At 56.0% G+C, this 10,449-nt stretch overlaps 2 protein-coding genes across 9 annotated transcripts in view; both read left to right on the forward strand.

Moving 5' to 3' along the window:
• On the forward strand, positions 1 to 8,782 carry CCNL2 (cyclin L2). 8 transcript variants are annotated; one of them, XM_023748909.1, is made up of 12 exons: positions 1 to 319; positions 641 to 721; positions 939 to 1,048; positions 1,979 to 2,099; positions 3,805 to 3,869; positions 4,413 to 4,426; positions 6,203 to 6,302; positions 6,475 to 6,579; positions 6,668 to 6,809; positions 7,277 to 7,388; positions 7,463 to 7,555; positions 7,663 to 8,782. In XM_023748909.1, exons 7-12 carry the CDS (start codon positions 6,210 to 6,212, stop codon positions 8,015 to 8,017), a joined length of 900 nt encoding a protein of 299 aa, XP_023604677.1. In that variant the 5' UTR covers positions 1 to 319; positions 641 to 721; positions 939 to 1,048; positions 1,979 to 2,099; positions 3,805 to 3,869; positions 4,413 to 4,426; positions 6,203 to 6,209; the 3' UTR covers positions 8,018 to 8,782. The 8 variants fall into 8 exon arrangements, 7 of the variants coding, with proteins under 7 accessions (XP_023604677.1, XP_006108375.1, XP_023604676.1 ...); XR_002827636.1 differs by lacking the exon at positions 7,663 to 8,782 and having other exon boundaries at positions 7 to 319; positions 7,463 to 7,556; XM_006108313.2 differs by lacking the exon at positions 4,413 to 4,426 and having other exon boundaries at positions 7 to 319.
• Positions 8,783 to 8,991: 209 nt separating this feature from the next.
• LOC102422368 (aurora kinase A-interacting protein) overlaps positions 8,992 to 10,449 on the forward strand; it is a 3,024-nt gene continuing 1,566 nt past the window's right edge. The window contains exons 1-3 of the mRNA XM_023748913.1: positions 8,992 to 9,131; positions 9,596 to 9,646; positions 10,192 to 10,227. Of these exons, the coding sequence (XP_023604681.1) occupies positions 8,992 to 9,131; positions 9,596 to 9,646; positions 10,192 to 10,227 (227 nt within the window). The remainder of the gene's footprint in view (positions 9,132 to 9,595; positions 9,647 to 10,191; positions 10,228 to 10,449) is intronic.

Raw genomic sequence — 10,449 nt, forward strand, 5'->3', positions numbered from 1 at the left:
GAGTCGGCGGCACAAAATGGCGGCGGCGGCAGCGGCTGCGACGGCCGTGGCCGGGGCTCAGGGTCCAGCGGCCCCTGCAGCAGCGGCGGCCGGGACCCCGGGCTCGGGGGGCCCAGGCCCCGGGTCGCAGGGCGTGCTGATCGGGGACCGGCTGTACTCCGGGGTGCTCATCACCTTGGAGAATTGTCTCCTGCCCGACGACAAGCTCCGCTTCACGCCATCCATGTCGAGTGGGCTCGACACCGGCACGGAGACCGACCTCCGCGTCGTGGGCTGCGAGCTCATCCAGGCGGCCGGCATCCTGCTCCGCCTGCCGCAGGTGAGGCGCCCGCCGCGAGCCTGGCCCGAGGTAACCGCCGCGCCGGCGCGGGGAGGCGGCCGGGCCCTTTGTTGGCGGAGGGGCCGGGCCCGTGCCCGACCCCCGGACCCTGGTCCCTGTCGCCCGCCCCGGGGCCGGGGCCCAGCGCCATCGCCACCGCCACCGGCTCGTCGCAGGCGCTGAGGGGAGGCGAAGGCAGCCCGACGCGCAGGCCCGTGGACGTGTTGAACGTGTGTTTTTTCTGCTCCGCCCCGCCCCCGGGCCCTGCGGATCTCGGATCGTGGCGCGTTTTCAGCGGCGGCACCCTCTTGTGTTTTCCAGGTGGCCATGGCGAACGGGGGCAGGTGCTGTTCCAGCGCTTCCTTCCTACACCAAAGTCCTTGTGTGAAGCATTCCATGGAGGTAGGGGTTCCGCCCGGGTTCCCCTGAACCGTGTGGGGGGACCAGGGTGGGTTCCTGCCGGGTGGCTCCTGGGAACGGGGCAGCGCCGCCCTGGGGGGTCGGGAAGCCCCTCGCCCCGCCCCCGGGGCCTCTTCCTGGGGCGCCCGCTCTGGGCTGTCCTCGCCCCGGAGCTGCTGGAGGCCGGGCTCTGGCGCAAACACCTGCTGTTGCCATTCAGCACGTGTCGATGGCCTGCGTGCACCTGGCCTCCAAGATCGAGGAGGCTCCGCGGCGGATCCGGGATGTCATGAACGTCTTCCACCGCCTCCGGCAGCTGCGGGAGAAGAAGTGAGTCGCACCTGCCCTGCCTGCCCGCCGCCTCCTCGCGGTCTAAGGGACACGTTCCTGAAGCAGAGTCCAGGGTGTGGGGTGTTTGCTGTGGATCCTCACCGAAGGGTAGTTCCCTTTGGTTTTTAGAGAGAGGGAGAGAGCGAGCGATGTGAGAGAGACACATCGATGGTTGCCTCCTGCACGCCCTGGGCCAGGGATGCAGCTGAGGTCCGTGCCCTTGACGGCAGGCCGATGCTCTATCCACTCCGCCAAGCTGGCTAGGGCCAGGGTGTGAGGTTTTTAGACGCGTGGCCAGAAGGGTTTTAGACGCGTGGCCAGAAGGGGGCCTGTGCCCTGGGGTCCCCAACAGGCTGCGGAATGTGTTTAGGGACCACGGTGCGGAGGGCATTTCCTGGTTTCCTGAAGCTGATGGAAGTCCTTAGGGAACCAGCCCAGCTTCTAAAGGTTGAGCCTGGGCCTGTGGATCAGGAGGTCACAGCTCCATCCCCATCTGGGCACTTGCCTGGGTTGTGGGCTCCACCCCAGTAGGGAGCGTGCAGGAGGCAGCCAGTCGTCACCACTGATGTTTCTGTCGCTCTCTGTCTCTCCCTTCCTCTCTCTGAAATCGATAAAATGTATTTAAGAAGCAAAAGTAATAAAGGTTGTGCTTCCTGTGGCTCATTCATCCTCAACACAGGCCCCTGTCCCTGCAGCCAGAGAGCATGGGTCCCGGTGCGGGGAGGTCTGAGCCCCTGGCCGCGCTGTGGGGACGGGAGGCTGCTGAGGAGGTTAGCGCTGGAGCTGTAGGAAGACCTGTGGTTGAAGGACGTGAACTTGCCGTGTCTGTTCTGGGTGTTCACAGTAGATTCTCACTGTGGGGGGGTAGCCAAAGGATTTGAAAGCGGTCGTTTTGTTTGACGCACTCTCTGCTGTGCTGTGTCTTCGTAGGAAACCTGCGCCGCTCCTGCTGGATCAAGAGTACGTTAACTTGAAGAACCAGATCATAAAGGCGGAGAGACGAGTTCTCAAGGAGCTGGGTTTCTGCGTCCACGTGAAGCACCCGCATAAGGTGGGTCTGGGCCCCGGGGCCGCCGGGGTCACTGCTCCTTTCCCTCCGAGACTGAAACTCCGAGGACGAGTGAATGTGTCCCTGCTGGGCTTTCCGTTCTGTCCATCATCTGAGAGAGCCTTACCGTTGGCCTCTCGTGTTACCTGCTCATCTTAGTAGGTGTTTCTAAGAGCTTTGGGAGTGGCCTTTTATGTTTGGTCTTTCAGAAATAGTGATGAAGTTGTAAAAATGGCACCTGTCCGTCTACCTTTTTCTTTTTCAACAATTTTTTTTAGTCCTCACTTGATACGTTTTTGCTTAAAAAAAATGATTTTAGTGAGAGAGAGAGAGAAATATTGACTGCTTGCCTCCCGTATGTGCCTCAGCTGGTGATCAGGAACCTGCCGCCTTTTGCTACCGAGGACAACCTCCCACCACTGAGCCACCTGGCCAGGTCTCAACAGCTAATTTTCTAACGTTGCTTTAGTAATGGCTTCATCTCCTCTTTTTTTTTTTAATATATTGATCTTTTACAGAGAGGAAGGGAGAGGGATAGAGAGTTAGACACATCGATCAGAGAGAAACATCGATCAGCTGCCTCCTGCACACCCCCCACTGGGGATGTGCCTGCAACCAAGGTACATGCACTTGACCAGAATCGAACCCGGGACCCTTCAGTCCGCAGGCCGACGCTCTATCCACTGAGCCAAACCAGTTAGGGCTCATCTCCTCTTATAACAGCCGTTTTTCGGGGAGTGTTAGCTGAGGAGCGAGGCTACTGTAGGATATTCTGGCTCCTTCTTTGTTCCACTCAAACACAAAGCTGTTTTGTTGTTGTTTATTTTGACATTGATTTTAGAGGAGAAGGGGGAGTGAGAGAATGGATCTGTTGCTCCACTTACTTACGCATTATTGGTTGCTGCTTGTGTGTGCCCTGAAACCCCTGCCTTTGGGTATTGGGACAATGCTCTAACCAACTGAGCTACCCAGCCAGGGCCCAAAGCTTGTTTTATTTTATTATTATTATTTTTTAAAGTTAACCTTTTTTAAAAATATAGTTTTATTGCTTTCAGAGATTAAGGGAGAGGGGAGAGAGATAGAAACATCAATGATGAGAATCATTGATCAGCTGCCTCCTGCACGCCCCCTACTGGGGATCGAGCCTGCAACCCGGGCATGTGCCCCTGACATGAATTGAACCCGGGACCTTCATTCTGCAGGCCGATGCTCTATCCACTGAGCCAAACCAGCTAGGACCCAAAGCTTGTTTTAAAAAATACTGCTATTTGCATCTTTTTCATCCCCTTTTTATTGGTGGGCTTCCTCATACTCTCTTTTTTATTTGACTTTCCAGCATTAATTCAAAATCTCAGTCAATTACCATAGATTTCAGAGCTTTTCTTCATTTGTTGGAAGTATTTTCACACCGTGTTTTGTGTAAGTTGGTGATGGGGTACAGAGCTCTTGAGGGCAGGCTGATGTCACGGTGAAAACGTGTGAAAAACAAGGCCTTCCCTGTGGGTGCAGGTTGGGCCTTGTGCTTTCTTGCTGCCTGGTGCAAAGGCGGGGAGATGTCAGCAAAAAGCCCTCCAGCTGAGCTGTCCACGGGCGTGACCAGGAGCCCCCCTGGGATCTAGCATGAGACTTATTGCTGCTGGGCGCCCTCAAGATCTGAGATCTGGATTCCAAGGTTCTTGGTAATAACTGCCTGACCCGTATCTTCCAGATAATCGTTATGTACCTTCAGGTGTTAGAGTGTGAGCGTAACCAACACCTGGTCCAGACCTCATGGTGAGTTGATTTTCCTTGTTTTATGTGACCAGCGGGGCAGGCAGGAGTATGTGGATTTAAGGCGCTTGGGCAGTGGGTAGTCGGTCCCGTGGCGTGGCTGGGGCTGGAGTTGTCCGAGTGCCCAGTGTTCCTGCCATGTAAATCCAACAGCCTCCCCAGTGTCAGGCACTGGTGTGACGGTAAGGGGGCCCCTGAGAGCAGTCGGTAGGCTTCCGTGGGGCTGTAGACGGCACCCGGGACCTTCCCCACGGGCTCGGGCATAGCCTTAGTCCTGAATCTCCTGTGAAATTGCTCCCGGCTGTCCCAACTAAAGGATCCTATGGGCGAAGGGGTGTGAAGTTTGTGTTCAATTCTGGGGACTGGTTTCAATGCATATGTTAGAAATGAAGCCTGAAGTCACAGGGTAGTGCCGGGAGTTTTGTGAGTTTTTCCCAGGGAGTTAAGTCTATAGGGGTCATATTTTGCTGCCTGAATTGTCTGGTGCTGTGCTGTGTCCAAGAGAACCTGTTTTGACTTTTCTTTTCTGTACTCTTTCAATCAAAGGGGAGCCTCTGAGGGTAAGTGACTAAGACCTCTCCTCTGCTGTCCAAGCGCTTCGGTGCAGGGACAGCGGCCGTCCTCAGCCACCCCGGGCAGGCTCGCCGAAGGCTGGCCTAGATGGCGGTATGCTCACGATAGTCTAGTGCTGGCCGACGCTGCTGTGGTTCTGATGGTTGCGCTTCTTGTTAACCCTCTGTCGTGCTTTGGTAATTGTATTGATTAGACTTGATAACTGTCTTGACTTGAATTTTGTCCCTTTAAAACTGCTGTACCTACCTGTGCACTAAAGATGCAATACCTGTCTTTGAGAAGAATCTATGGAAAGCTGTAAGAATTGGCTGATGGGACCTGGGACTTGGGTATGGGGTTATGGCATCATTTCTGCAGGTTCTAGGGCTGCCCTTTTCAGCAGCTGCGTAAAGGTAATGCATCTTTAGGTGACCCCACGGGCACTTTATATTGTAACATTTCAAATGTAGCAATCAGCTTAAGTATATGTTTGAGGAATTTGTTTTGTTTTTAGGACTTAAAAAAGTTAATAGATTAATATTATCATCACTGTTTGAGTATTGAAAATGTTTTATTAAGACCAGAAAACTTCTCGATGGTTATGTGTATAAAATGTTTGAACTGTTCATTTGCAATGCTCTGGTTCCGGGTCTTGGTGCCCTCACACTTGTTCTCGGTCACCTCCTGGTGCCGCCAGTCGGCACGTGCAGACCTGGGAGTGGATTTGTCTGTCACCTTCTCCAGGGCTTGGGAGCAGCGATACCGGGTGGGGGTGGGGCTGGGGGAACATCAGTCAAATCACAGCGGGATTTGGCTCGCCTTGGGTGCAGCTCGACTCAGGCTTGTCATCTTGGGGTATGTTGGGAGCCGTGACTGTGTGACTGTTCAACTGTTTTCTCATGGAATTAATCCTTGTGTGTGCAATATTATAAAGTTTCATATGAGGTCAGATTTTGCTCTGTTAAATCTTAGAAAATACATACAAAAGAAAATGTTAAATGTAGCCAATTTTAAAATGTTACCTTTTAAAAATGCAAGTTATTTTTGTATTTCTCTGTTTTCTATGATAAAGTTTTTAAATGTACTGATTATGGTGAAATTGTAGTATTTTGATGCTCTTGTCTGATTTTATGAATATTCATTTTAAGACTCCTTGTTGAAATGGGACAGTTTGGAAATGGTTCTTGGATAAGCCTGAGAAGAGGACTGCCCTCGGGCACTGAGCCCTCCTCGCACGCTGTTCCCCTGCTCCCAGGGCGAGGCTCCCTCTCCGAGCGGACTCCCTTTCGGAAGAAGGAGGGCCAGGCTGTGGACACCTCTTGAAGGAAGAGGAACGCAAGAGGACGGCTTGTCTCAGAAAAGCCTGGTGGCTCCTGCTCGGCAGTCCATTGAGTTTGCATGTTTCTCTGCACTACGGATTCTGAGCGCTTAGATTTCTTTAACCAAGTACTTTCTCACCCCTGTTTTCTTCCTGAGGCATTGTGCTTTGCATGAGAGCAGGCCAAAGTTGAGAGGGAAAAGTAAAGTTAAAGTTGGTTCTCTTTCATAGCAACACCGATTGACATTCAGCCAGCTTAAACATTTTTTTGCCAACAATTTCCCCATCTAACTGTCCTGTGTTCAGAAAAAGCAGTTAGAACGTTTTTCCCTGAACTCAAGAGTCACAGGACTGTATCTCCAGTCCTAGCAGTAGGCTCCTTAGAGGAGCAGTGGCCTCCCTAGATAAGGCCGATGGGTGTCCTGGGTTGCCGGGGTGTTGCAATTCTTCCTACACTTGGTTTCAGGAATTACATGAATGACAGCCTTCGCACAGACGTGTTTGTGAGGTTCCAGCCCGAGAGCATCGCCTGTGCCTGCATTTACCTTGCAGCCCGGACACTGGAGGTCAGTGCTGCCCCCAGGCCCTGTCTCCAGCCTCCAGAACACTGAGGTATCGGGTTCAGGTTGTGCTCGTGGGTGCGATGAGAAGCCGCCTCGTGACCAGCAGGGTGGCTTTGACTGCACTGAGCACCTTGTTGGTGTGAGGACAAGCATAACCGGTAGCATTTGTTTTCAGATTCCTCTGCCCAATCGTCCCCATTGGTTTCTTTTGTTTGGAGCAACTGAAGAAGAAATTCAAGAAATCTGCTTAAAGATCCTGCAGCTTTACACTCGGAAGAAGGTGGTTCTGTGTGTTTTTTTCTTGTAACACATGTTTGTGTGTGACTAGAAGCACCTGTTTCTGAACGGATGGATCTTGGCTCTTCCAGGTTGACCTGACACACCTGGAAAGTGAGGTGGAAAAGAGGAAGCACGCCATGGACGAGGCAAAGGCCCAAGCCAGAGGCCTGCTGCCCGGCAGCACCCCTGCCCTGGACAGCACCTCAGGGTTCTCGCCTGCCCCGAAGCCCGGTGAGTCTGCTTCCTCCAGGGCGACCCTCCTTCCTGCAGACGGGTCTGAGCCCCGCAGGCACCGGGTCTGCCACAGGCACCTGGTGACCTTGGAGATGAGACAGGACTCCTCAAGGGATTGGCTCTCCTCGGTTTCTCGTCATTGCAAGGGCTGTGGACGGGCTTTCCAAACGCTTTTGTTCACCCAGCCGACCCAGTTGTAGAGATCGGGGGCCCTACACTGTGTCAGGCCCTAGAGTTAGCATGACACCTTTCCCAGTCCCTGTGGGAAGCTGAGCCAGGCAGGCCGCCCTTCTGCATCTCTCTGGTGCATGTTCAGGTCCCGAGTCCCAGGCTGGGAGCAGGAAGTTACCGTTAGCATGTGTCTCCATGAGTTCCGTAGAGGTGGCGTTACATTGCTCTGCTCACCTGTTTTGTAACCGTGGTTTTCTGGATGTCAGGTCTTAACTTCTTGTACTTGGTTCTAGCGGAATCTCCCAAAGAAGGTAAAGGGAACAAGGCTTCCCCGCTCTCGGTGAAGACCACCAAGAGGAAACCAGAGGGCGTGAAGAAAGCCAAGGCGGACAGCCCGGTGAACGGGTGAGTGCCTGAGTGCCCCGTGGCTGTGGGGGTTGGCGGAGCGCAGGTCTCTAACTGCTGCTCCCCGTTCTCAGGTTGCCGAAGGGGCGAGGCAGTCAGAGTCGGAGCGGGAGCCGGGAGCAGAGCTACTCGAGGTCCCCATCGCGATCCGCTTCTCCTAAGAGGAGGTGTGTGCCTGAGGGGCCTGCATCTGGCGGGTGGGCGTTTTTCCCAGGGTGCGGAGGTGAGGTGTTTGGGGTACTTGGTCATCGCTTGGTGCTGCTGTTCTTCACAGGAAAAGCGACAGCGGCTCGACTACTGGGGGGTCCAAGTCCCAAAGCCGTTCGCGGAGCCGGAGTGACTCACCCCCGAGACAAGCGCACCGAGGCGCTCCCTACAAAGGCTCCAAGGTGAGGAGCTATCGCAAGTCCAAGGACTGCAAGTACCCCACCCAGAAGCCACACAAGTCCCGGAGCCGGAGCTCTTCCCGCTCGCGAAGCCGCTCACGGGAGCGGGCAGATAATTCTGGAAAGTACAAGAAGAAAAGTCATTACTATAGAGATCAGCGACGGGAGCGTTCGAGGTCTTATGAGCGAACAGGCCACCGCTACGAGCGGGACCACCCCGGACACAGCCGGCATCGGAGGTGAGGCCTGGGGTCCGAGAGCTGCCCTTCCACCCTCGGCGTGGCTGACTGTGGCTCAACTCTCTCTGTAAATGGTTGGTGACTCTGGACCTGGTGATGAATTTGGAGATGGAATCGAGAGGATGGCACTGTGCCCTTCAGGTTGGCCTGGGCCAGGTGCACGCCGGTCCTGGTGCAGGGCCCGTCTCGCCGCAGCCCTGCAGCACAAGCTGCCGGGGAGATGGCGCACATGCCGGTGGTGTGGATCGGTGCTAACGACAGGCTGTCTTCACTCCCATACCGACACTCAATTACGTTAAACCAACAAAATGACTTTTAGGACCTTTGCCTATATTAGGTTGTACTTATGTACATATTTTGCAGTATTTCACAATGAGAAAATGGCCTTAATAGCCCCTATTCTCTATCCACGTTGTAAATAAACATGTGTTTAATACAAGTTAAAGCTATATATGAGAACTCAGAACTTGAATTCTGTCAGCCTAAAACTTGTGTAGAGAATTCTGATTTTTAAAATGTGAAGGTATTTAGATGTGTTGAAAGTCGTATATTTTTATCTGCGATGCTGAGTGCAGGCCACCAGCTCCTAAATAGAGGTTTCCTATATATGCATTTTATGTGGTTGAATAAACACAATTCTCTCTACTCAGGATATTTGGACGTTAAAGGATTTGTAGTTTGTCCTGCTTGTTACTGCGCCCAGCCCGCAGCGCCCGTTCTCGTGGTGTCTGCTGCCGCCTCTGATCTCATTAAAGCTGTTTTATATCAAGCTCCTGTGGCTGCTCTGTCAGAGGCTGGGGGCCTCAGCGCTCTGCCTGTTCTACAAAGGCTGCTCCCTGTGGGCAAGGGAAGGTGGGAGGAGTCCAGAAACAGCCTGCAGCCGAGGCGCATGGTCTGTGACCATTTGGAGCATCACCCCTGGCCGTGTCCCCCAGTGGGTGGCAGGCAGGTGGACAGGAAGTGGCCCAGGGGAGCAGGATGGACCTTGCTGTTTCCCAGTCGGTGGGCGGAGGCTCCAGGGCTGTTGGGCTGTCGTGCGCCCGGTTTGGGCTCTCCCCAGACCAGCGCCCCTATCAGGTGGGCGGGCACTGGTGCCATGGGGCCAAGGAGATGTCATGGTCAGCGCCTAGGTTCCAGGGGGTGCTCTTTATGACCAAGTCATAGAAGCCCGGATGCAGCATCGAGGTGGGCTGGCTACACGTTCACAGAGCTTCCTGCTCAGGCAGCCCCTCTGGATGGGAGGGCACGGCGCCATCCTGTGGCCTCGGTGGAGAGCCGGGCCTGGAGCCTGTGGTTTCGGCCGCCCTCCCTCGGGTGGATGCAGCACTCGTTGCTTAATGAGGTTGGGGCCTGAGATGGTTGTTTGGACTCGCTGGTGGAGCCACCAACGGGCACCTCCGCACCCTTCTCCCCGGCACCCCTGCCGGTCCTTCCAGCCCAGCCCAGGCCAGAGCGACAAGGGGTCGCGGGGCCCTGGGAGCCCCCACCCTGAGAAGCAACCGGCTCAGCCAAACCCAGTCCTCGCCCGAGGCTCTTTTGGGTTTTGGACAAAAACTGAAGTTTCTGATTTCTCTTTCCACAGGCACAGTTGGGAGTTCGCTTTTAAAAAGGAAAGGAACTCCACCTCTGCAAGGCGCGGGCCTCCGCACTGGCGGGGAGAGGAGGCAGCCACGCCAAGGGGCTGGGGCGGGGCGCCCCTGGTGCCCGAGCTGCGGGATCCGTCGCCGGCGCCGCGGTCTGACCCCTTCACGCTCGGTTCAGGAGGAGGGGGAGGGGGAGGGGGAAGCGGGGCCTGCGGGGCCTGCGGGGCCTGCGCCTCCAGCCCCAGCGGGTGCAGTACCGCAGTCGCTTCGGTCGCCCCGCGCACTCCACTTCCGTCGCCGGGATGACAGGCCTGTCGCAGTTCCGGAACCTCCCTTCCGCCTGCCTCGGCGAATGAGTCCTGATGGGCGTGAGTTCGGTCGCGCAGGCGCAGCGGGCATCCCCTGGGATTCTGGGAGATGTAGTTTTCTTCTCAATGGATCCGCAGAGCTGGGGGCGTGGCGTGGCGGCTCCTCTGGCCGGAAACCGTGGCTTTCTGGGCCCGCTGGGGCCTGAGCCGACGCGGAGTCGGGCTCTGTAAGCGCGCCAGGGGGCGCTAGACGTAGGAACCGCCGGGCGGCGGCACCCGGGCTGAAGACCGGACCGGAAGTGCCTGCGCACCGCGGCGAAATGGTCAGTGTGGGTCTCCTGTGTCCGGCCTGGAGAGGGCGGGCGGCCGCGGCGCGGTGCTCCACGGGCTGCGGAGAGAGCCGCCGGCGTGGGCCACCCTCCCGGGGCCAGGGCCCACCCGCGGCCGTGGTGCGCCGCTCCCCGCCTTCGGCTCCGCCCCGGGTGGTCGGCGCCTAGGGTGAAGCTGAGACCCGGGGAGGATCGGTGACTGGCCCCAGCCGCGTG

The sequence above is a fragment of the Myotis lucifugus genome, unplaced genomic scaffold (genome assembly GCF_000147115.1).
Source record: "Myotis lucifugus unplaced genomic scaffold, Myoluc2.0 scaffold_2065, whole genome shotgun sequence".
Taxonomy (NCBI): Eukaryota; Metazoa; Chordata; class Mammalia; order Chiroptera; family Vespertilionidae; genus Myotis; species Myotis lucifugus.